Here is a 24,642-nt window from a genome sequence, read left to right as displayed (position 1 = left end):
GGTGTGCTGGGATTGCAGATGTGTGTCACTGCACCTGTCAGTGATTCACTTTCTACCCTCCAAAGTACTCTACCTCCCCCACATCCCAAACACTCACATGGCAGGACTCTGACTCTGTAATTTCAAGCTTTTCCAACATTAAACTAACAGGAGAAAAAGAGACAGGAGAAAAATTAGATTAAAAAAAAAAGACTCTAAGGTCACACCTCATGCTGCTTCACTTCAGAATCAATTTTTTTAAATTTAATTTTTTTTTTTTAGTTGTAGTTGGACACAATACCTTTATTTTATTTATTTTTATGTGGTGCTGAGGATTGAACCCAAGGTCTCACACGTGCGAGCGCTCTACCGCTGAGCCACAACCCCAGCCCCAGAATCAATTTTGGATTCAGAAAGATGTTAAGAAGCTACCCAATTTAGAAGTACTAAGTATGTAAGTTAGCACCACTAAATAAATAAATAAATAAATAAATAAATAAATAAGTCACCAAGAAACTGCCCTCAGTCCAAAAGTCTTCAAGGAATCCTATAACCAACCATGTAAGTAAGTGTGGAAGTAGATTTAAATTATTTTCGTTTAAAATTATGTAGTTTCTTGAGCACTACAAAATATTTCATAGTACTCTGATTTTCTTTCTTCAATTCCCAGGTATGGAAGGCAGCCTCTAAATGTGCTCCCCAAAATCTCTCCCTCCTGGTAGTCACCTCTTTAGTATGGGCTGAATTCAGTGATTCTCTTGTAACAGAATGTAGCACAAATGAATATGAATTCTAAGACTAGGTTAGGAAAAGACCAGATTCCTCTTAGTTTGCTTCTTCTAAGGAAAGCTAGGAAGCAGTGCTATGATATAAGCTGTCCTATAATAGATGGGACAATATGTGACAAGGAACTGAGGAAGTACCATCAGCAAAAAGTCATCAACAGGTGAGGGAAGAACAGAAGGTCACTGGATTAGACAAAGGGGAACGAAGGGAAGGGAAAGGAGATGGGAATAGGAAGGATAGTAGAATGAATTGGACATAATTTCCTTATGTTCATACATGAACACACGACCAGTGTAATTCCACATCATGTAAAACCACAAAACTGTGAAGTTATACTCTATGTATGTATGTCAAAATACACACTACTGTCGTATATATTTAAAAAGAACAAATTAAGTTTTGAGGTAACTTGTTACACAATAGATAATACAGATTTGTGCAGTTTTTCTAACAGAAATGTAAAGTTTAGGGATCTAGGCGTATAGCTCATTGGCAGAGTGCTTACTTAGCATGCAAGGAGTTCCTAGGTTCAATTCCCAGCAGTACCACACCACCATTGCCACACACACACAAAAAAAAGATGGCTTTGACTTTAGAAGATGGGAATGGCTTTGAGGAGAGTTTTAATGCAAGTTTAGTGTCCTGAATGTGCTACTTATAGAATTTTGGACTAACTAGGGTTACCAGTGAGAAAAATCTAATTAGAAATGGAATTAGGAGGGGCTGGGGCTTTGGCTCAGCAGTAGCGCACTTGCCTGGCATGTGTGAGGCACTGGGTTCAATTCTCAGCACCACATATAAATAAGTCTATCAACAACTAAAAAAGTATTATTATTATTTTAAAGAGAGAGAGAGAATTTCAATATTTATTTTTTTAGTTTTTGGCGGACACAACATCTTTGTTTGTATGTAGTGCTGAGGATCGAACCCGGGCCACAAGCATGCCAGGCGAGTGCGCTACTGCTTGAGCCACATCCCCAGCCCCTAAAAAATTATTTAAAAAAGGAAAAGAAGAAATGGAATTTGGAGATCCTTGTAATGTAATGGCACAAAACTTACCAGCAACATCGTCCAGTTAGTGAAAAGCAGAACATGTGCCTAAATAATGAACTGATGATCTGGCTAAGGAGATTTCCAAGCGAAGTCTTGAACTGTCACCTGGTTTCTTTTTCTTCTTCTATTTTGGTGGTGCTGAGATCAAATCCAGGGCTTCATGCACACAAGGTAAGGATTCTACCACTGAGCGACATCTCAAGCCCAATGGAAGAATTAACAAATAAAAAGAAGCCAGGATTTGGAAAGTTTCAAAACTTCTGAACCTTGGTAGGGCATGGTGGTGCATACCTATAATCCCAGCCATTTGGAAGACTGAAGGAGGAGGATTGCAAATTTGACAACAGACTTGGCAATTTAGCAATTGAGACTGTTTCAAAATTTTGAGACTCTGTTTCAAAACAAAAAAGGACTGGGAGCCGGGTGTGTTGGCATGGCCTATAATGGAGCAGCTAGAGAGGCTGAGGCAGGAGGATCCAGAGTTCAAAGCCAGACTCAGCTAAAGTAAACAACTGAGACCCTGTCTCTAAATAAAAATACAAAATAGGGCTAAGAATGTGGTCCAATAGTTGAGCGCCCCTGAGTTCAATCCCCGGTACCAAAAAAAAAAAAAAAAAGACTGAGATATAGCTTCGTGGTAAATCACCCCTGGGTTCAACTCTTGGCACAAACAAACAAAAAACTTGAAACTCTTGAGAGAGCAATCAATGCTAAAATTAAGAAATTGCAGGGCTGGGGATGTGGCTCAAGCGGTAGCGCGCTCGCCTGGCATGCGTGCGGCCCGGGTTCGATCCTCAGCACCACATACCAACAAAGATGTTGTGTCCGCCGAGAACTGAAAATAAATATTAAAAATTCTCTCTCTCTCTCTCCTCTCTCTCTTAAAAAAAAAAAAAAAAAGAAAGAAAGAAATTGCAGCAGGGCACAGTGGCACATGCCTGTAATCCCAGCAGCTCAGGAGACTGAGGCAGGAGGATCACAAGTTCAAGGCCAGCCCCAGCAATTCAGCAAGGCCCCAAGCAACTTAAGACCTTGTTTCAAACTTTGTACCCCTGGGTTCAGTCCCTAGTACCCACCACCACTCCCCTACCAAAAAAAGGAAAAATTACTCAGCTGCAAAGCCAAGCCAAGAGACATGAATTATTCTCTCACCTTGAGATCTAATCAAAGAATCGCCAACATTTCCTGACTTTCAGAATAGCTAATGCATCAGTTAACTTCTTTCATGCCTCCCATAACTCCTCACCACTTTTTTTTTTGGAGAGGGGCACATGGGGCCTGAACCCAGAACCTCACCTCATACATTAGCCAAGCCAAGCACCTTACCACTGAGCTGTACCCCAGCATCCCCTAACTTTTGCTACTGGGGATCAAACCCGGGGTGCTCTCCCTCTGAACTACATCCCCAGCCCTTTTATTTTGAGAAAGGGTCTTGCTATGTTGCTGGGGCTGGCCTCAAACTTGTGATCCTTCTGCTTCAGCCTCCCAAGTAGCTGGGATTACAAACATGCATGACCATGCCCAATTTAACTTGTCTTTGTAGTTTCACAGACTAAAAGCTCTGGTCAAGCAGCTGAGCTTAAGGAACTTAAACCCAGGGAACTCAGTCAATCTGGACCCAACTTGTATAACAAAATTCTGGGCTTTGATCCAGTGCTAAAGGGATGACACTTTGGGAGATCTCTAGAGGAAGGAAATGTATTTTGCACATAGAGAGATGTAAGTCACTTGGAGCCAGGAGCCAGACTGTGATATGCAGTTCCTAAAATAGCTCCTAATGATCCTTGCTCCTGGTATTCACATCCTTGTGTCATCCCTTCCTTTGAGTGTGGGCTGCATTACTCAGTAAAATGAAACACAAGTAATAGTATCCTATTAATTCTGTAATTAGGTTACAAAAAGATTATGGCTTCTGCTCAAGCATATAAGAAGCTAACTGCCATGCTCTGAGCCTCCCTCACAGAGAGGCCCACATAGCAAAGAAGTGAGGGAGGCCCCCCAGGCCCTAGCCAGCAAAGAACTAAGACCTTCCAGTTCAGCAATCCACAAGGAACTGAATCATGCCAATAACTACACAAATAAGCTTAGAAGCAAATCCTCCCAGTCAAACCTTCAGACAAGACTCTAGCACCAAAAATAGTTTGATTGCCACCTCATAAGAAACCTTGAGCCAGAAGACCTAGTTAAGCTGCACCTGATTTCCTGACCATGGAAACCATGATGTATATTTATTATTTTAAACCATTCAGTTTTAAGGTAATTTATTATGACTCAATAGATAACAAATACACAGGATAATAAAATTAAGTCATGATCTTTACACTGGACCCTATTGAAAAACTGACTGTTCATTATTTTCATCACCCAGCAAAGATTTTTTCCAGTCTAACATTTTTTTTTTAATATTTTTTAGTTGTTGATGGACCTTTACTTTGTTCATTTATTTATATGTGATGCTGAGAATTGAACCCAGTGCCTCACACATGCTAGGCAAGGGCTTTACCACTGAGCCATAACTCCAGCCCCCAGCCTTAAATTCTATGTGAAATTACCACCAGGAGATGAAGAGTTAGTTAGGATATGTGAGTGAATACCAGAAAGTCTGCACACACAGATCTCCGTTATCCCCACACTTTTCCAAATAGCTTAAGATGAGCTCTTAGGAAGGAGAACCTGCACAAATCCTAGTGAAGAGCAACTAACAATGATCCACAGAAAAATAGAATTATGGAGGTTCCCAGAGACCTGAAGACAGAAAAGATAAGATACATGGAGAAAGGGGCCAAAGAACCAACCTTGTATTTAGTATCTGCAAAGTCTCTGGAATTACAGGTGAGAAACTGGGGCCAGGAACAGGTGAGCCTTCACTGATTTCTTCCAAAGGTGGAGTCTGAGGTAAAACATCAGGACGACCGAGATGAACATCTGGAAAAGAAAAGGAAGAAAATATTAAAAAGAGGGAGGGAGGGAAGGAGGGAAGGAGGGAAGGAGGGAGGGAGGGAGGGAAGGAAGGAAGGAAGGAAGGAAGGAAGGAAGGAAGGAAGGAAGGAAGGAAATGGAGTAAGGGAAAAACTGGAATAAGTTGGCTTTTCCTGGATAGAAATGGGGAGTAGAATTCCTGGCCAAAGATAAGGTCTCAGAAGGGAGGGAAGGCATGCCCAATCACACGGGAAGCCCCAGCCCTGGCGCTAACCTGGCTCCACTTCCGCCTTTGTTGTCACTTGTGCTTTGTGTTCCCCAGAGACGGATGGCTGGGAAGTAATGCAGGAATTGCCGCTGGGGCCTGATCGCCGAGAGAAAGATGAGCCAGACCGAAACTTTTTGGAAGGAGAGGGCTTCACTTCAAAAGGGAAAGAAAGAGCCTACTTAGCACCCACTTTAGAAACCATCACCAAGACACAGATACAAACTCCTAGTGTACCCAGGAGTTGGTACACACAGCCAAAGTTGTTCTTCTAAAGCAAAGGAGGAACAAGGGTTAACATCAATGAAGAAGGCTCTATGAATTACTATTTGGAGTGGGAGGTGTTTCATTTCACTTCATTTAGGAAAGAAGCAGAAAACTTAGAAGAAAGATAACATATACTCATCTCCTTCCCTTTCCCCTATATGCAACCTTGATAGTTTTGCTTCCACCTGATGAGATGTGCTCTTTTCTATAATTCCCTTGTTCTTTAGTAGTATTACCCCCACAACCTAAAAGATGACCCCCTCACTGTACATCTTCTTAACACGTATGCACCCAACACTGTAATTTATACTTATTTATGTGTCACTTTGAAAAGATAGGATTTTTCCATCCCCCATAAAACTATCTGGCATGTTTAGGTCCTCTACATCTCACTAAAGGATTACTGATGTCTGATGAAGTGAAGGAAGGAAGAGCTGGAATTTACCATGACAACAGCATGGATGGTTGGGGGGCGAGGAGCATATTGGCACTTCCCCCTGCCTTGTTTTACCCCTTGGTACCAAAGATTGAACACAGGGGTACTTAACCACTGAGCCACATCCTCAGCCCTTTTTATTTTTCATTTTGAGATAGGTAGGGCCCAAAGTTTCTGAGGCTAGCTTTGAACTTGCAGTCCTCCTGCCTCAGCCTCCCAAGTAGCTGAGATTACAGGCTTATATCACCATGCCCAGCTCTGTCTTTCTTTCTTAAATCCAGGGGCTCACACATGTTAGACAAGCACTCTATCACTGAGCTACATCCCCATCCTTTAATTTTATCTTGTTTTGAGATAGGACATCACCACACCCAAACTGGAACTTCTAAACACATAAAGTTGAGGTTTTAAGCAAAAACCAGAAATGCTTCACCCACAGCAACTAGTCTGAGAACTGCTTGGTACCTGGGGCATGGACAGAAGATATAATACTGGTAACATCTTTGCCTATCACTCCCTGTACATAAAAGCCTGGCTCTGTCTGAGACTGCAGCATGGATTCTACATTCATAACTACACATTTTTACAATCCCACCAATTCCCCAGAAAAGGCCCTCACCTCAATGACACATGGAGGGAGAGCCAGGGGGAAAGCAGCAACTTGGAAACGACTGGGACAGACAGAGTGACTGACATAAAGACGAGAAGCAGCTTTCACAGGATGTAGGTAGAGCAGGAGAGGCCTTTGGGCTTTGCAGCTCCCTGACACAGGTGTCCTGCCACCCATCTCTTGGGGTAAGGGAGCCACTGGGGGATCATCTGGTAGAAGCCACTTACAGGGGATCTTCTTGAACACTGTGTTGCACATGAAGCGTTGGAACCGTTCAGCGTAGAAGCCTGGACGATGCACTGATACAGTGTCCTACAGAGCAGAAGAGATGGCTACAGAGTTAGAGAAAGGCCCAATAAAAGAATCTATAGTCCAAGGACCATTTTCCTTTAGACCAAGCCCTGTCCAAAGGATAAAACCCCAAAATGAAGAGGCAAAAGTGGGGAGGAAGCCTTTAGCTGACTGCTACTCACCCCATCATGTACAAGTGCTTTCCAAGAATGTTCCAATTTCTTAACAAACCTGCAGAGAAAAATTAATACCACACACACTATTTCTGAATGAATGTCTAATAGGTTTTTTCTCCTCCCCCAATTCTAGGAAGAGGCAATAATATAAAACCTTGAAAAGACAAAATCTGACAGAAAAAGTCTTCCACTCTGGTAAGCTGGCTTTCCAGAGAAAGGCATGGCAGTGCTTATTCAGATTAGAAATCAATGCCTTTTTTGTTTTTCTTCACAGGGGGAAGTACTGGGGATTGAACCCAGGGGCACTTTACCACTGAGTTGTATCCCCAGCCCTTTTTTGAGATAGATTCTCATTAAGTTGTTTAATATGCTGAGACTGGCCTTGAACTTGTAGTCCTTTTGCCTCAGCCTCCTGAATTGCCAGGATTGATTATAGGCATGCACCACTGTGCCCAGCAATCAATGCTTTTTCTATGTAAATCAATTATTCTTTCATAGGAAAAGGGCAGTTTATAGGTCCTGGCAAATCAAGGACAATAATATTAATTTTAAATGGGCTGGGGATATAGTTCAGTGGTAGAGCACTTGCCTAGCATGCACGAGAGGCCATGGATTTGATACCCAGCACTGCAAAACAAAAATGATATGAATTGTAAAAAGAGAGCTGGAGAAACAGATGGGCAAGACTGGAAATAGCAGTTGAAAGTGGATAATAGGGGGCTGGGGATGTGGCTCAAGTGGTAGCGCGCTCGCCTGGCATGCGTGCGGCCCGGGTTCGATCCTCAGCACCACATACAAACAAAGATGTTGTGTCTGCCGAAAACTAAAAAATAAATAACTAAATATTAAAAAAAAGTGGATAATAATATGAAATCAATAAGTCAAGTATTTTCCAGTCCCTATTAGTACACAAAGTGTTATAGGAATAACAGTGGGGCCTAACATTTCTAGCTTCTCCCTCATCACCACTTCACTACCTCTGTTGTTCCATAGGCTGATACCTTTATAGAACAGTGATCCTCTTGTTTTTCCTCTGTGGGAAAGGGAATATGCTTCCAGCTATACTCCAATGTGGAGTATGACACATCTCACAGGTTTTCACAAAGAGCCAGGCAGATGATCTGCATGTTCCACTCTGGTGCTTCTGAGGACTGATTCAGCTTTCCAGAGAAGATATATATATCATGTTTGGGGAAGTGGTGGGGTAGGGAAGCCAGGAAGAGAGGTTAAATCAAGGAAGTTTAGAAAACCAATGGGTTAAACAGTCCAACGGCAACTCAATGTTTTTGCTTTAGGAAGGGTGTGATGATAGACCCATCTAAAAAAGAAACATGAGTAGCTATCTGCATTTACTCTGTCTCCTACTTTGAGGTCTATATGTTTCTTACCTGTAAGACTGCAGAATATCAATAATGCCAATATAAAGCAGGAGCCTTTCCCCTTTACTGTTCCGGGCAGGGATGCCACCCATACTGAGGAAGACAAAAAGAAAGAATCAGAAAATCTGTTGGCTAGCAGGCAGAGGCTTCTCCTAACTCTAATTCAAATTAGAACATGGAACTCAGACCTAAACATAACTGATTCATTTTTCATAAACTATAAGAGAATGAAATCCTTCCTCAAGTCCTAAGAAACCCGTTTTAATCTTCTCTACAATCTCCTTAATTATGTCTCCTACCCCATCAGAGACTGTAGAATCACTATTACACAGCAATTTGGGGAATACTCCCCCAATTAACTAAACTTCCTAAGAACTTTCATATTTTAACTTATGCCCACTAAGATATTCTTCTTCTTTTTTAATATTTTTTGTTTGTTGCTGAACCTTTATTTATTTATTTATATGTGGTGCTGAGATTTAAACCCAGTGCCTCACACACGCCAGGCAAGCGCTATAGCACTGAGCCAGAACTCCAGCCCCAAGATACTCTTCGTAACAGTCATATTATAGGATACCTAAAGACACTTTGTGTATTTTACTAACATTAGTTAAATCCATGATGCTAAGAAGATGCCTTACATTAAGAAGCCATTATTATAAAGTTATAATTTTCATATATGTGTCTAAGACTTACTCTTTTCATCTTGGGTAGCTCACCTTCCCAGATGTACTATAAATCCCAAATCAGAGACCTCCTCCTTTCCTTTTATATTCTTTTATTTAAATTTTTTAAATTTATGACAGCAGAATTCATTACAATTCATATTACACCTATAGAGTACAATTTTTCATATCTCTGGTTGTATACAAAGTATATTCACACCACTCGTGTCTTAATACACTTAAGATGGACATCTCATTCCACCATCTTTTTTTAACCTCTTGCCCCTTCCCCTCCCCGTCCTCCTTAAGAAAGGTCTTCCTATGGTTCTATAAGCATTAATGTTGCTGGTTTGACTGCTGAATCAAAGCTATTCTTTCTTTCCAGAACCTAAGTACGTTCCTTAAGGAAAAATGCTGTGAGCTTGTGCTCACCTCCCTGGTACCCGAGCCTACTCACTGATCTTCTGTCTCCATGGTTCCACCTCGTCGAGCCTCGCCCTGAATGGATTCCATGGCTGTGGAGTAGAGAGCTTTTTGGGGAGCTGGTCTGCGCGTGTCAAATGAGTATTGTGTTTCATTATTTAAGGGCTCTCGTTGTGCATGATCTATGTTGTGGATTGACATCAAAAGACTGTAATCCATTATCTTAAAACTCTGCAGCACCTAATGGAAAAAACAAGCAACCAAACAAATATGATATGAACCTTTGAAGGCATAAGGATTTTTTCAGGATTTCACAGCTTCATGATCTAATTATACTTGATAATGAACCTTCAGGGCTAACCATAAAATTGTCCATTGTTCTTCCTACTCTTTGGAGAAGAGAATATTAGGCTCTCTGGTCAGTCTTTAATTATACCCCTTTATCTTTCTCTCATTTGAGTAATGGAAATTAATTTTTCAAATCCCACTGCCAATCCACAGACACTCCTTGTATTTCTTCATGAAAATAACACTATATTCTCAAGGTAACAAGGAATATGTATTTGTGCTATAAGGAATCCACAATTGAAGTCTAAGTAAAAGCATACTTTATAGGGGCTGCGGGCGGTTGTGGCTCAGTAGTAGAGTGCTTGCCTAGCAAGTGTGAGGCACTGGGTTCCATTCTCAGCATCACGTAAAAATAAATAAAGGTCCAGCAACAACTGAAAAAAAGTATTCTTTGTAACAGAGCAGACTTTAACCTATCAACTTCAATTCGGTTCAAAATTTACTGAATCCCCACCATGTGTTATAGATATACACTTAGATATGTAGATACTTGATGAGTTTCTGGGCTGGGGGTGTAGCTCAGTGGTAGAGTACTTGCCTACCAGGCACAAGGCCCTGGGTTCAATACCCCCACCATGTACACACAGACATAAACACACAAAGGATTTCTGTCTTCAAGCATATTATAAATTTAGAAGTAAATAAAGGCAATACAGTCTAACATATGCAACAAGAGAAGTATTTATGTGACAGAAAAGCACACATCTAATGGATTTATGAAGTAGAAATTGGACATAAAATAAGCCCAAGTAAATAAAGGCAGGAAAGAACATTGCTAAAACTGGGAGCACAAAACAGCACATTTTGTGCAGGGAGATATAATCTGGTATTGCTAGAACATAATATGCAAATACCTGGTGTAGAAGATTATGGGCAAGACAATGAGGGCACAATATATGTCATATTAAGAAGCCTGGTCTTGGGTTGGGGATGTGGCTCAAGTGGTAGTGTGCTTGCCTAGCATGCGTGAGGCACTGGGTTCGATTTTCAGCACCACATTAAAAAAAAAATAATATAAAGCTATTGTGTCCACCTAAAATTAAAAAATAAATACTAAAAAAAAAAAAAAGAAAAAAGTAGGGGCTGGGGATGTGGCTCAAGGGGCTGGGGATGTGGCTCAAGCGGTAGCGTGCTCGCCTTGCATGCGTGCGGCCCGGGTTCGATCCTCAGCACCATATACCAACAAAGATGTTGTGTCCGCCGAGAACTAAAAACTAAATATTAAAAAATTTTCTCTCTCTCTCACTCTCTCTCCTCTCTCACTCTCTCTTTAAAAAAAAAAAAAAAAAAGTAGTAGTAGCAGCAGCCTGGTCTCCCAGGTCAGGTGGTACATGCCTGTAATCCCAGGAACTCAGGAGGCTAAGGCAGGGGTATTGCAAATTTGTGGCCAGTTGCAAGTTCAAAGCCAGCCTCAATAACTTAGGGAGACCCTGTCTTAAAACAAAAAACAAAAAAGGGATGGGGATGTGGCTCAGTGGTTAAGCACCCCTGCGTTCAATCTCCTGTACCAAAAAATAAAGAAGCCTGGGTTATACTTCTAGTGCTGTGCAAACTCAACCAAGGGTATGCTGATAGAAGGATGAAGTAAAAGGAGAGGAAAACCTAAGCCTAGGATTGTTTTTTTGTGCACTGTGTGAAAAAAACCTGGCTCCATTGGTTGAGTAAGTCTCCAGTCCTTGCAATTGAAGGATACAATCTAAAATAAGACATTATCCTTGGAAGCAGATGCAGACTGAGCAAACAAAGGCAAGAATGGACAATATTCTGGACTGAGCAGAGGAAGATGATTTTGCAAAAGCAGTTAAAACAACAACAACAAAGAAAAATCAGTAGGGAAATGTTGACCGGAAAAAAAAAAAGGAAATGGTTTACAGTCAAATGCTGCAGAAAATTGAAAAGGAACGAGAAGTATTCTACTCAGCATGTAGGTGGTCACTTAAAGAGTAATTCTACTGAAGTAGTGAGAACAAAAACGGAGGACACAGTAGGTTAGGACAGGAGTAAGAGCTGAGAAAGTAAAAGGAAGCCTGGAAGCATCATTAGTTAAAAGCACTGAAAAAAAAAAGTCCTCCCAAACTTAAGATAGAACAGATAAAGCTTACTTGCATGTAGAAAGAAAATAGCCAATAGAGGTGGAATCTAGAGGATGGAAAGGAAGCAAGGGATGAAGAAGGTCATGAAGAAATAAGAAGGAAAAAAAGAGATTTATTTATTTATTTTTGCAGTATAGGAGCCTGAAAAGAGGGCTTCATAAATGCTAGGCAATCTACCACTGAACTACATCCCAGCCTTTTAAAAATTTTTTTTAGTTGTTGATAGACGTTTATTTTATTTATTTATATGTGGTGATAAGAATCAAACCCAGTGCCTCACACATGCCAGGCAAGTGTGCTGCTGCTGAGTCACAACCCCAGCCCTCATTCCAGCCCTTTTAATTTTTATTCTGAATCATTCATTTATATATTGGTACTGGAAACTAAACCCAGGGTGTGCTTTACCACCAAGCTACATCCCCAGCCCTTTTTAACATTTTATTTTAAAATAGTCTCACCAAGTTGCCCTGATTGGCCTCCAACTTGTGATATTCCTGCCTCAGCCTCCTGGGTAGCTACTATTATGAGCGAGCACCACTGTATCCAGTAAAATTAAGAATTTTTAAGATACACTTATAAATTAGTTATGAGCATAGCACAAAGGGATGAAACAGGATAGAAAATTAAGATGTTGAGAAACATGTTGAGAAACAAGTTGGAAATTAGGAATTAGAAATGGTTTTAACAGAATGCCAAACATTTGAAAATCCCTATTGAGAGGAACAGGAAATGAAATGATGAGCAATACTGAAGTTCTAGGTAGAAGTGAATACCATAAATCTGTAGATATGCCAGTATACAAAGTTGTATGATTCTTCTTCAACAGCACTCGGCTTCCAAGATACAAATTTGGATTTAGCAGACAAAATCAAAATCTGAGGAATGATGGTGCTAGTGTGAAAATAAGTACAAAGTTTGACTACAAGGCCCAGGCTATCTAGAGAAGGCACAGTGAGAGGATAAACAGAAATTACAAATGGAAAAGCATGGTAAATTTAAAAGTCATTTTAAATGAAGTCTAGAACATGGAACTAAGGAATAGATTTCCATCTCCCACAGACTCAGTCTCAAAGAACCAAGCTTTTTTTTTTTTAATATTTCTTTTTTTGTTGTAGCTATTATTTTGTTTATTTATTTATTTTATGTGGTGTTGAGGATTGAACTCAGTGCCTCACACATGATAGGTGAGTGCTTTGTCACTAAGCCACAACCCCAGCCCTTCAAAGAACCAAGCTATTTTAATTAATGAGATTTTCTGATGTCTGAGAGAAAGGTAAATATGGCAAACTCACCAAACAGTCACGCTGCAGGGTCTTACAAAGAGCATTGTACATGTCAGCATCCAAAAAAAGACCATCGGGGATGTCTTGTAGGAAGTCCAGGTCTTTATAGGTGGGGAGAACCTTCTCTCGCTCTTTCTGAGAAGCCCGTCGTTTATATGTTGAGCCCTTGAGGTCATATTTCATATGCATCTTGACTGACCGTGGTAAAAGATTGTTCATCACCACAATTCGTATGTTCTTGCCACCTGCCTGCACACAGTACAGTCCATAGAATTTAGGCAGCAAAGTTCGAGGGTTCTGATTGAGGTTCTAAGGGCACAAAAGTAAAACACAGTAAAGCAAGTTAGCTGCTTTCCAGTGAAATTCAAGGGCAAAGGTTGCCATCCATCCTCCCTTTGTCTCCCACATGGGATTCAGGCACAATCTGCTTATAAACCCACATCACATTGGGTCAAAATTTCCAAATGCATCTCAACAATGTGATCACCATCAACCTGAGCAACAGACCTTCCAACAAAGTAATCAGCTAAGACACCAAGCATATAATGGATATACTAATTCAAAAGGACAGTGTTTTTTTTTTTAAAAAAAAAGTCTTATAATCCTAATTATAGTATATGTTCCTGGGGGTATTATGCAAAGCAAAAAGTGTTTCCTAACTTCTCTAACACATAAGAGGAAAAAAAGCCCCCCCCCCTCTTCTTTTGGTAATGAAGACTGAATCCAAGGGTGCTCTACCACATGAGCTATATCCTCAGCCCCACCTTTTGTAGTATTTTTGTTGTTGTTGTAGATGACACAATACTTTTTATTTACTTATTTATTTATATGTGGTGATGAGAATCGAACCCAGGGCCTCGCATGTGCTAGGCAGGCGCTCTACTGCTGAACCACAACCCCAGCCCATCCCCCAGCTCTCCCCCCTTTTTTGTGGTGCTGGGGATTAAACCCAGTGCCTTGTGCATGTGAGACAAGCACTCTACCAACTAAGCTATATCCCCAGCCCTCCTCCAGCCCTTTTTAATTTTTATTTTGAAATAGGCTCTTGGGGCTGGGGATGTGGCTCAAGCGGTAGTGCGCTCGTCTGGCATGCATGCGGCCCGGGTTGGGATCCTCAGCACCACATACAAACAGATGTTGTGTCTGCCGAAAACTAAAAAATATATATTAAAAAAAAAAAATTCTCTCTCTCTCTCTTAAAAAAAAGAAAAAAAAAAAAGAAATAGGCTCTTGCTAAGCTGCTAGGGCTGGCCTTGAATTTGTGATCCTCCTGCCTCAGCCTCCCAAGTCTCTGGGATTACAAGTGTGCATCAACATGCCCTTCTACAAAACCCTTTTTAACCTAATGAGGCAAAAGTACAAAAACAAACAACTGTTAAGAAAACAGTGCTGAACTGTCTTGGCTTGCTGAAGACAGCTTTATAGCCTTGTCCAGAAGTGGCCAGCAAAGGTGGCCAGTGTTCCTCTCCTCCTTACCATGTAATATCCTGGAAGCAATTTCTGCAGAAACTCCGCTTCTTTATGCTGGACTGTCTTGATGATGAATTCGTCATCGCTGGACACGTAAAAAAGGGAACCACTAGCTCCAGAATTGCAGAGTTCAATCAGTGGCTCACTACATAAGGAATACTAAAGTCGAAAGAGAGGACAGTAAAAAAGATTCAAACATACCAGGGACTGTTCCACACAGATGTCAACTATGAATATATTTCTGTTCTAAGGAAAACTAGAACAAAACTGTGGAGAAAGTGAGCCTTGCTTGGGGAACATCCCTCAAACCTGGAGTCACAGGGTGCTGATATGAGACACTTACCAAGTAATCATCAGGCCGGATGCCAAATAGCTCCCTGAAGTAGCGGAAAGCAACTGGTGCATAGGTCTTGAAACGAAAGTCATTGTAGTGATGAGCAGGGGTCAGGTTGCTCCCTTCACTATTAAGTTAAATAAAAGAAACCTTAGAGGAAGGTCAATTCATCTTCCTGAGAGAACCAGAGGGATTACTCTCTCCTGAGAAAACTGAATGGGACAAAGTCACAACAAGAAGATCAAGACATAGGAATCAGTATCTCCTGGCCAATGATACTGGTTTTTTTTTTGGACAGATCACTCCACAGGCCAGAACCTCATGGCAGCATCTGCTCTCCAAATGCTCCAGTATTACATCAGCCTGTTTTGACCAGGCTGAGAACTAGCAGGCTAAGTATTACAAGTGAGTCAGGCCCAATTTCTTAAAATTCCCCTGAGTTGATTTGAAAAAGCCACATTTTCAATGATATTCTTATAAATGTTAGTTGACCTCTGTACCTGGGGAAGAAGATACTCTCCACCACGTAGAAATCTTGCATGAGGACATCCCGTTCTGGTTTGGTACTCAGGCTCCCCACAGTATGAGTAATGCCTAATTGGATGGCACCCTTCAAGGCTGATGAGGTTGTCTTAAGAAACAGAAGACAAATGACAGAGCTAAGTTTCTAGTATTAAGTCTGACCATAGCAATAAGACTTTAGGAAAAAGGAGCCTGAAGGAATACCCAAAAGCAAATATACCCTCAGTGGTTGAGGCTGAATTGTTATATTTGTTATTAACCTTAGTTACTTTGTTGTTGTTGTTTTTTTTTTTAAAGAGAGAGTGAGAGAGGGGGGAGAGAGAGAGAGAGAGAGAGAGAGAGAGAGAGAGAGAGAGAGAGAGAGAGAATTTTTTTTAATATTTATTTTTTTAGTTCTCGGCGGACACAACATCTTTGTTGGTATGTGGTGCTGAGGATCAAACCCGGGCCGCACGCATGCCAGGCAAGCGCGCTACCGCTTGAGCCACATCCCCAGCCTCAACCTTAGTTACTTTGTAATTACTCCCGGAAAAGAGAAGGACAGTGAAGGTACAGTAGCAAGGTAGGACCATCTGAAACAGACTTAGCTAGACATAGTGTTCCCTTTTATAGGACAGCCTCAACAAGAATGAATATCTATATGTGGAAGATAGACTGTACTGAAAGAATCATCTTAGGTCTCACTTGTAAGATTTCCTTCCCCTGAGGTCCCACAAACATCAATTCATCTGATATAAAATTAACCAATACTTTGATTTGACTATGTGGTTACATAAGCTTCACTCCTCTAAAAAAGGGTATGACTAACATGTCAAAGACAATTTATTGCCAAAAAGTTCTGAAGAAAGCATGAAAAATTAAAATTACTTCTGAGGTGGGCTGGGGATATAGCTCAGTTGATAGCGTGCTTACCTTGCATGCACAAGGCCCTGGGTTCAATCCCCAGCACCATAAAAAAAAAGAAAACAAAAAAATTACTTTTGAGGAATATTTAGATTTAAGATTGTTATACTAGGGCTGGGGTTCAGCCCAGTGGTACAGCACTTGCCCATACAATGTGTGAGGCAATGGGTTCGATGCTCAGCACTACAGAAAAATAAATAAAGGTATTATGTCCATCTACAACTAAAAAAAAAAAAGAATCATTACACTACAGTCAAAACACATATAGAAGAATAAAGAATTCTAAATCTAAGATTTCAACCCCATTGCAAAATATCATATCATCTATATCTGTGCTACTAATACAATGCTCTCTTAATGATCACAGTCCTGGGGCTTGGTCCCAGGGATGCTCTACCATGAGTCAGATCCCTAGTTCTTTTCATTTTCCTTGAGTTAGATCCTTAGTTCTTTTCATTTTCTTATTTATTTGTTTATTTGGTGGTGTTGAGGATTGAACCCAGGGCACTTTACCACTGACTGACATCCCCAAGACTTTTTATTATTTTTGAGAAAGGGTTGCACTAAGTTGCTGAAGCAGGCTTAAAACTTTTTTTAAAAAAAATATATATTCCTCAGTTCTTTTTTTTTTTTCTTTTTTAAGAGAGAGAGAGAAAAAAAATTTTTAATTTTTTTTTTCTTTTAGTTTTTGGCAGACACAACATATTTGTTTGTATGTGGTGCTGAGGATCAAACAGGGGCCGCACGCATGCCAGGCGCGTGCGCTACCGCTTGAGCCACATCCCCAGCCCCCAGGCTTAAAACTAAGGTACTCTTGCCTCAGGCTTCTGAGAAGCTGGGATTACAGATTTGTGCCATCACACCTGGCAATATAGGACATTTCACTTATTTCCCTCATATGGACCCCCATCAGACATTACTTGTAATTCCACTTAGGCCTCAGCAGGCATTAAAATTACAAATAATCTTTCAAGTGTTTGCCACCCTAAGCAGATCAGAAACTCACTTTTTTTTTTAAGTTATACATGGACACAATATCTTTATTTTGTTTATTTATTTTAATGTGGTGCTGAGGATTGAACCCATGGTCTCCTGCGTGCGAGGTGAGCATTCTACCACTGAGCCACAAACCCCAGCCCCCAGAAACTCACTTTTTTATATCAACGTTCAGTACATAAAGAGCTCAATAAATGTCTGTTAAGTGACATGAGCCTCAAAGCCTACTCCAGACACAGACAAATGAGAAAAATGAGTTAGTCCACTTCTGGTACTTGGAAAAATGAAATAAGGGGCTGGAGATGTGGCTCAGCGGTAGCGCGCTCGCCTGGCATGCGTGCGGCCTGGGTTCGATCCTCAGCACCACATACCAACAAAGATGTTGTGTCCGCCGAGAACTAAAATATTAAAATTCTCTCTCTCTCTCTCTCCCCCGCCCCCCTTTAAAAAAAAAAAGATTTTGGGAGAAGCTTAGTTAAGATTTAAAAAAAAAAAAATGAAATAAAAGCAAAGAACGGACACAAAATTTACATGGACTCTGAGAAACCTGAACTCCAAGATATTTTGCAATTTGTATCAGACAATGTATAGATGCTAAAGCATTGTCCTTTGGGAAGCCTAAGCTTCTCCAAATTAGTTCAGAACTGAATGAAGAACTGGTAAGGAAAGAGGGCGGGGCGCAGAGAGAAGGTTTGTGAAGAAGATAGGAAGGAAAGATGAGAAAGATTGTTGACAACAGGACAAAATAGCAAAAAGAACAAAAACAAATTTTCGGCGGACACAACATCTTTGTTTGTATGTGGTGCTGAGGATCGAACCCGGGCCACACACATGCCAGGCGAGTGCGCTACTGCTTGAGCCACATCCCCAGCCCAAAACAAATTTTTTTTTAAATTACAAAAAAAATAAAGAATCCAACCTGCTTCCAGTTTATGGTATTACCAGGTAAAATCTGGCCTTCACTTCATGAACATCCAGCAACAAAGAAAAGACAAAAGTATTGCAGAAACATGGGTTCCTGTGGCAAAGTGAAAATGGCCTACCAGTTACATATCTACTCCTAACAGTGAGACATAGTTTCTTCAGGCTCAGTGAAATAGCAATGAGCTGTTTTGTTCATTAAGATCATAATCTGCTGGGGATGTAGCTCAGTGGTAGAGCACTTGCCTAGTTTACTCAAGGCCCTAGCTTCAGTCCTTAGAACTACAAAAACAAAACAAAGCAAAATTAAACACATGTATACAGATAGAAAACAATTCACCCTTTATGAAAAAATTTCTAAAGCTAAGTTACATGATGGTTATTGTCCAAAGTCTTAAGATTATCAAGAAATGGGACAATATGTGGAGAATAGTATTAAGGGGGCAGTGTTGTGCCTGCTGAGTTCTCAAAGTAAGATGAGAGGGTTCAATCCAGACTCACCTTTTTCTTTTTCTTTCTTTTTTTTTTTTGTAATAAGGATTTAACACAAGGTACTTTACTATTGAGCTACATCACCAGCCAAACTTTTTCTTTTGATACAGGGTCTTACTAGTTGCTTAGGGCCTTTTTAAGTTGCTAAGTCTGGCCTTGAACTAGTGAACCTCCTGTCTCAGCTGCCCAAGTTGCTGAGATTATAGATGTGTGCCACTGCGGCTGGTGAGACTGACCTTTTTATATGTTGTCTCTCCTGAGGAATCCACACTTCGGTGGCCTATTTTCTTGATGGGCAGTGTAGAGGCACAAGGCACCTAGAAAATAGAGTCAAGATCAAAATATGATTTCCATGTTAATACCACAAATAGCTATACTGATGGTATATTAAAACATACAAAACCTAAACACATCCTTTCTAGATCAAGAACATTTTATAAAATCTTTAGGCTGGGGTTATAGCTTAGTGGAAGAGTGCTTGCCTCATATGTATGAGGCACTGAATTCAATCCTCAGTGCCACATGAAAATAAATAAATAAAATAAAGGTACTGAGCCCATCTACAACAACAATAAAAAACCAAAGTTCCACCCCATGCAAATACACAGCTATCAAATTTCTTCCCAATGTTTTAACTGGGAAAAAAAAAATCAGAAGAAAATTCCAAAGGACATATATTTCACCTTTGGTCCTGAGAAAGATGACAAGAAATAAAATGATTATCATTAGAGAAAAGCAGAAAGAGCAAAAGCAGGGAATAGAAGCCCCATAAAAATGGATAACTTCATCCACAAAAGCAAGACAGGTTAGAAACAGAGTTTTACACTTTTTTTTTTTTTTAATTGGTATGGAATTTTGCTATGTTACCCAAGCTGACCTGATCCTGAACTTCTTGGCTCAAGCAATCATCCTGTCTCAGTCTCCCAAGTACCTGTAAACTGCCACCATACCTGGCTTTTTTTTTCACCAGCTTTCTTTTAGAAATTACTACTTCTCTAATCCACAACCCAGTCTCAGTGTTATTTGCTCAAACTGAATTCACCAGCAGAAATTTTCTTTTCCACCCACAAAACAGCCCCTGAAATAGGGGAAAAATAAGACAGAGCAGAATCTAAAAGGGTATTCCCCAAGAGCCAAGATGCCAGTGCAACAGACATGAAGGTATTCATCATAATGATAATACTCAGAAAAGCCTGTAGTCCTAATCCAAAGGGTCTGCATTCTGAAGCCTCTGAAACAAAATGTAAGAGATAGGCAAGAAGTGAGAGAAGGGCTGGAAAATACTCATGGGGAAAAAGTTAAAACAAAAATATTCTATACAAAAAAGAAAAAGCTGGGAGGTTATAGAATTCCTAGTGATTAAAAGTGTTTCCTATGCACTGAAGGTATGTGAACAAGAGAAAGTAACAGCAAAATAAAAGAATGAGTTTCAATACCAGACTGCCTGGATTTGAATCTCAACCTTATTAATACCACTTAATAGTTGTGTAAATTTGGGCAAGTTACAGAACCTCTCTAATCCTCATTTTCTTCATCTGTAAAACACAGATAACAACACTTATCTAACAGTTATTCATGTCCTTGGGGGTTGTTTGCAGGATTAAATAAGAACATCTATAAAGGGCACTTAAATAAAGTATTTGCTGTTAAGTTTTATACACACTGCAATTGGTACATTAAGAAATGTTCAACAAATGTGAGATTGTTAATATTCATAATGAAATGACAAAAGAATTGTAACAATTTGCAGCCTATCAAAGATACAAAAAGAGTTAGGTAAAGTGGTATATGCCTATAATTCCGGTGATCCTGGAGGCTGAAAAGGAGAATTAAAAGTTTGAAGCCAGCAGGGTGCACATGCCTGAAATTCCAGCAGTTCTGGATGGTGAGGCAAGAGAATTGCAAGTTCAAAGCCAGCCGCAGCAGTTTAATGAGGCCCTAAGCAACTCAGTGAGACCCTGTCTCTAAATAAAATACAAAAAAGGACTGGAGGGCTGGGGCTGTAGCTCAGTGGCAGAATGCTTGCCTGGCACAAATGAGGCGAATGAGGCTGTGGGTTCGATCCTTAGTGCCACATAAAAATAAAAAAGTAAAATAAAGTCATTCTGTCTAGCTACAACAACAACAAAAAGGGTTGGAGATGTGACTCAGTGGTTAAGCCACACTGGGTTCAATCCCTGGTACCCTCCCCACCAAATATATGAGGCCAGCCTGAGCAATTCAGCAAGAACCTGTCTCAAAATAAAATTAGAGCTGGGCACAGTGGAAACACCCGTAATCCCAGTGACTTGGGAGGCTGAGGCAGGAAGACTGGGAGTTCAAAGCCAGACTCAGCAATTTAGCAAGACCCTAAGCAACTCAGCAAGAACTTGTTTCTAAACAAAATATAAAAAGGGGGTGCTAAGGATATAGCGCAGGTGGTAGAGTGCTTGCCTTGCATGCACAAGGCCCTGGGTTCAATCCCCAGTACAAAAAAAAAAAAAAAAAAAGCAGGGGGGGTGGTAGTGCTGGGAATGTGGCTAGTGGTTAAGTACCCCTGGGTTCAATCCCAGGCACCAAAAAAATCAAGTAAGAAAAGGACTGGGGAAGTAGTCCAGTCGCAGAGCACTTATCCAGTGTACATAGGCCTTGGGTTCAATCTCCGTATTATAAAACAACATGGGGGTGGGGGTGGGGGTGGGGGAGGAAGCACCTGTCTAGGGCTGGGATGTAGCTAGTTAGTTGGTAGATTACTTACCTGGTATGCTTGAGAACCTGGATTCCATACCCAATTCCACAAAATAAGAAAGAAAGAAAATAACCTTCCTTATTTCCAATGCTTAAGCAGAGGGAAAATAAAGATGCTATAAAGAGACATCCTCTTATATCAGGATTAAAATTTAAGTATATAGGGGCTGGGGATGTGGCTCAAGCAGTAGCGCGCTCGCCTGGCATGCGTGCGGCCCGGGTTCGATCCTCAGCACCACATACCAACAAAGATGTTGTGTCCGCCGAGAACTAAAAATTAAATATTAAAAATTCTCTCTCACTCTCTCTCTCTCTCCTCTCTCACTCTCTCTTAAAAAAAAAAAATTTAAGTATATAAAACTTACCTCAGATGCAGATGCCATAGCTCTCTTGATTCCAGGTACTGATGCTGCTTAAAAAAAAAAAAAAAAAGAATTTAAGTATACACACACACACACACACAATCTCTATCAAATACACTACAAGGGCTGGGGATGTGGCTCAAGCAGTAGCGCGTTCGTCTGGCATGCGTGCGGCCCAGGTTCGATCCTCAGCACCACATACCAAAGATGTTGTGTCCGCCGAAAACTAAAAAATAAATATTAAAAAATTCTCTCTCTCTCTTTAAAAAAAAAAAAAAAAGAAAAGTAGGCGACCTCACGTGGATGTGACAAAGGAGCCAGTTTAAAAAAAAAAAAAATACACTACAAGAGGGCTGGGGATGTGGCTCAAGCGGTAGCGCGCTCGCCTGGCATGCGTGCGGCCCGGGTTGGATCCTCAGCACCACATACCAACAAAGATGTTGTGTCCGCCGAGAACTAAGAAAAAATAAATAAATATTAAAATTCTCTCTCTATGTCCCCCTCTCTCTCACTCTCTCTTTAAAAAAAAAAAAATACACTACAAGAATCAAAGTTTGAGGCACATCAAATAAGACCATAAACTCTTGCTCAGTGATACCATATCCTTTTGAATAGTGCTTTCAAATATCACTTCAAATGAGAATAAGAACTGTCAAACTGAGAATAAGAAAACTATACAAGCGGGGCTGGGGATGTGGCTCAAGCGGTATCGCGACCGCCTGGCATGCGTGCGGCCCGGGGTTCGATCCTCAGCACCACATACAAACAAAGATGTTGTGTCCGCCAAGAACTAAAAAATAAATATTAAAAATTATCTCTCTCTCTCTCCTCTCTCTCTTAAAAAAAAAAAAAAAAAAAAAAAAAAAAAAAAAAAAAAAAAAACTATACAAGCCAGATGCAGTGGCACACAAATTTAATCCCAGCAGCTTGAGAGGCTGAGGCCCTAAGCAACTCAGTGAGACCCTGTCCCTAAACAGAATACATGTATATATATATACATAATACATATATATTTGGGGTGGGGGTACTGGGGATTGAACTCAGGGACACTCAACCACTCATCCCCAGCCCTATTTTTTGTATTTTATTTAGAGACATGGTCTCACTGAGTTGCTTAGTGCCTTGCTGTTACTGAGGCTGGCTCTGAACTTGCAATCTACCTGCTTCAACCTCCCAAGCCACTGGGATAAACAGGTATGTGCCACTGCACCCAGCTATTAAATAGAATATTAACAAACAAACAAACAACAAAAAAAAACAACACCAAAAATATACATTACGCAGTCCTTATGCATATTTCATTATTGTTCTAGCCCCTTTTCTTATTCAAGTGGTCATATTTTCTCTGAGAAACACAATTTGTCTTCCCTACTCCAATTGTGGGAATTGAACCCAGGACACTTTACCACTGAGCTATATCCCAAGTTCTTTTATTTTTTTGAGACAGGTTCTTGCTAGCCCAGGCTGGCCTCAAACCTGTAGGTAATGTAATTACTCTTAATACATTTAACCATCAGAGTCAAAAGTCACACTGAAAGAGAAAAGGCATAAGAGATACCCAGGACCCAATAGAGACCCTGAGGCTTACCTGATAATTTATTCTTTTAAGGTATATCTATAGTACTTTAGAGCAAATCTATGGTACTTCCCTCCTGTAAAACAGGTAGAAAGCTGATTTGTGGAAATGAGGAAGATAAAGTTGAGAAAATAATGTCAAAATGATAAAGAAGCATTCACATGGAAATTGAAAAATACTTTCTTAAATGAAGAATGGGTCACAGAAGAAATCTAATAAAAATCAAGAAACAATATTGAATGTAAGGAATAGTTGGATGAGATTTGTGCAGCAAATATATTGTTACATTGAGATTTTTGGATATCAAATTCAATATATTTTATGGCATCTCCTATATGTTTGAAAAAAAAGATTATAACGATTGTAAGATTATCTGAAGTGCCTATACATAGCCAATATCAAGTAGCATCCCTACAAACATGGGTTTCCTAGACACTCAGAGGACAGTTTGGTTCCCATGTAAAGTGTTAGGCACTATAATTATCTTACATTCCAGGCTATGTTTCCTCATTTACATGTACAAAGTTAACCATTCAAGTGTTTTGTTTTCTTTATTTAGATCCTAATTTGCAAAATTTTAGTACTAATAAAAATGTGAAAGTTTTTTTAAAAAATCAAGAAACAAGAAGAGAGATACAACTTATCAAAATCTCTATGACAGCATGAAAGTAGTTCTTTTTTTTTTTTAAATATTTATTTATTTTTTAGTTTTCGGCAGACACAACATCTTTGTTTGTATGTGGTGCTGAGGATCGAACCCGGGCCGCACTCATGCCAGGCGAGCACGCTACCGCTTGAGCCACATCCCAGCCCTGAAAGTAGTTCTAAGAGGAAAAATATATAGCACTAAGTGTCTACACTGAAAAAAAAAAAATCCCAAATAAAGTTTATGTTCCACCTCAAGGCTTTAGAAGAAGAAAAACAAACTAACTCTAAAACCAGAAGACAGAAAATAATTTAGATCAGAGGCAAAATTGATGAAATTTAGAATTAAAAAAAAAAAAACAATACATAGGCCTTGCAGAATGGTTCATGCCTGTAATCCCAGTGGCTTGGGAGGCTGAGGCAGGAGGATCAAGAATTCGAAACCAGCCTCAGCAATTCAGTGGAGCCCCAAGCAACTCAGTGGGACCCTACCACTAGATAAAAATTTAAAAAGGAAAAAAGGGCTGGGGATGTGGCTCATTGGTTGGAGCCCCTGGGTTCAATCTCAGGCACCAAAAAAGAAGACAAAACAAATTAAAACACACACACACACACACACACACACTGGAGAAGCTAGGGATTGAAGGAATTTACCTCAAAATCATAAATGCCATTTATAACAAATCCAAAGTCAATACCATACTGAATGCAGGAAGACTAA

The 24,642-nt window shown here is 40.2% G+C and overlaps 1 protein-coding gene across 5 annotated transcripts in view; it reads right to left on the bottom strand.

The window, feature by feature from the left end:
* PIP5K1A (phosphatidylinositol-4-phosphate 5-kinase type 1 alpha) overlaps positions 1–24,642 on the bottom strand; it is a 49,690-nt gene that overhangs the window by 1,352 nt on the left and 23,696 nt on the right. For 2 of the 5 annotated variants that reach the window (XM_081307882.1, XM_081307885.1), the window contains 13 exons: positions 21,704–21,750; positions 18,848–18,928; positions 15,278–15,408; positions 14,787–14,904; positions 14,450–14,602; positions 12,983–13,282; positions 9,284–9,489; positions 8,171–8,254; positions 6,789–6,837; positions 6,543–6,627; positions 5,012–5,158; positions 4,614–4,743; positions 98–143 (listed from right to left, as the gene is read on the bottom strand). In XM_081307882.1, coding sequence (XP_081164008.1) covers positions 98–143; positions 4,614–4,743; positions 5,012–5,158; positions 6,543–6,627; positions 6,789–6,837; positions 8,171–8,254; positions 9,284–9,489; positions 12,983–13,282; positions 14,450–14,602; positions 14,787–14,904; positions 15,278–15,408; positions 18,848–18,928; positions 21,704–21,750 — 1,577 coding nt within the window. The remainder of the gene's footprint in view (positions 1–97; positions 144–4,613; positions 4,744–5,011; positions 5,159–6,542; positions 6,628–6,788; positions 6,838–8,170; positions 8,255–9,283; positions 9,490–12,982; positions 13,283–14,449; positions 14,603–14,786; positions 14,905–15,277; positions 15,409–18,847; positions 18,929–21,703; positions 21,751–24,642) is intronic. The other 3 variants (XM_081307883.1, XM_081307886.1, XM_081307884.1) reach the window with 2 other exon arrangements.

This window comes from Spermophilus citellus, assembly GCF_964194105.1.
Source record: "Spermophilus citellus genome assembly, chromosome: 9".
NCBI lineage: Eukaryota > Metazoa > Chordata > Mammalia > Rodentia > Sciuridae > Spermophilus > Spermophilus citellus.
This window is presented reverse-complemented; position numbering and strand designations above follow the sequence as displayed.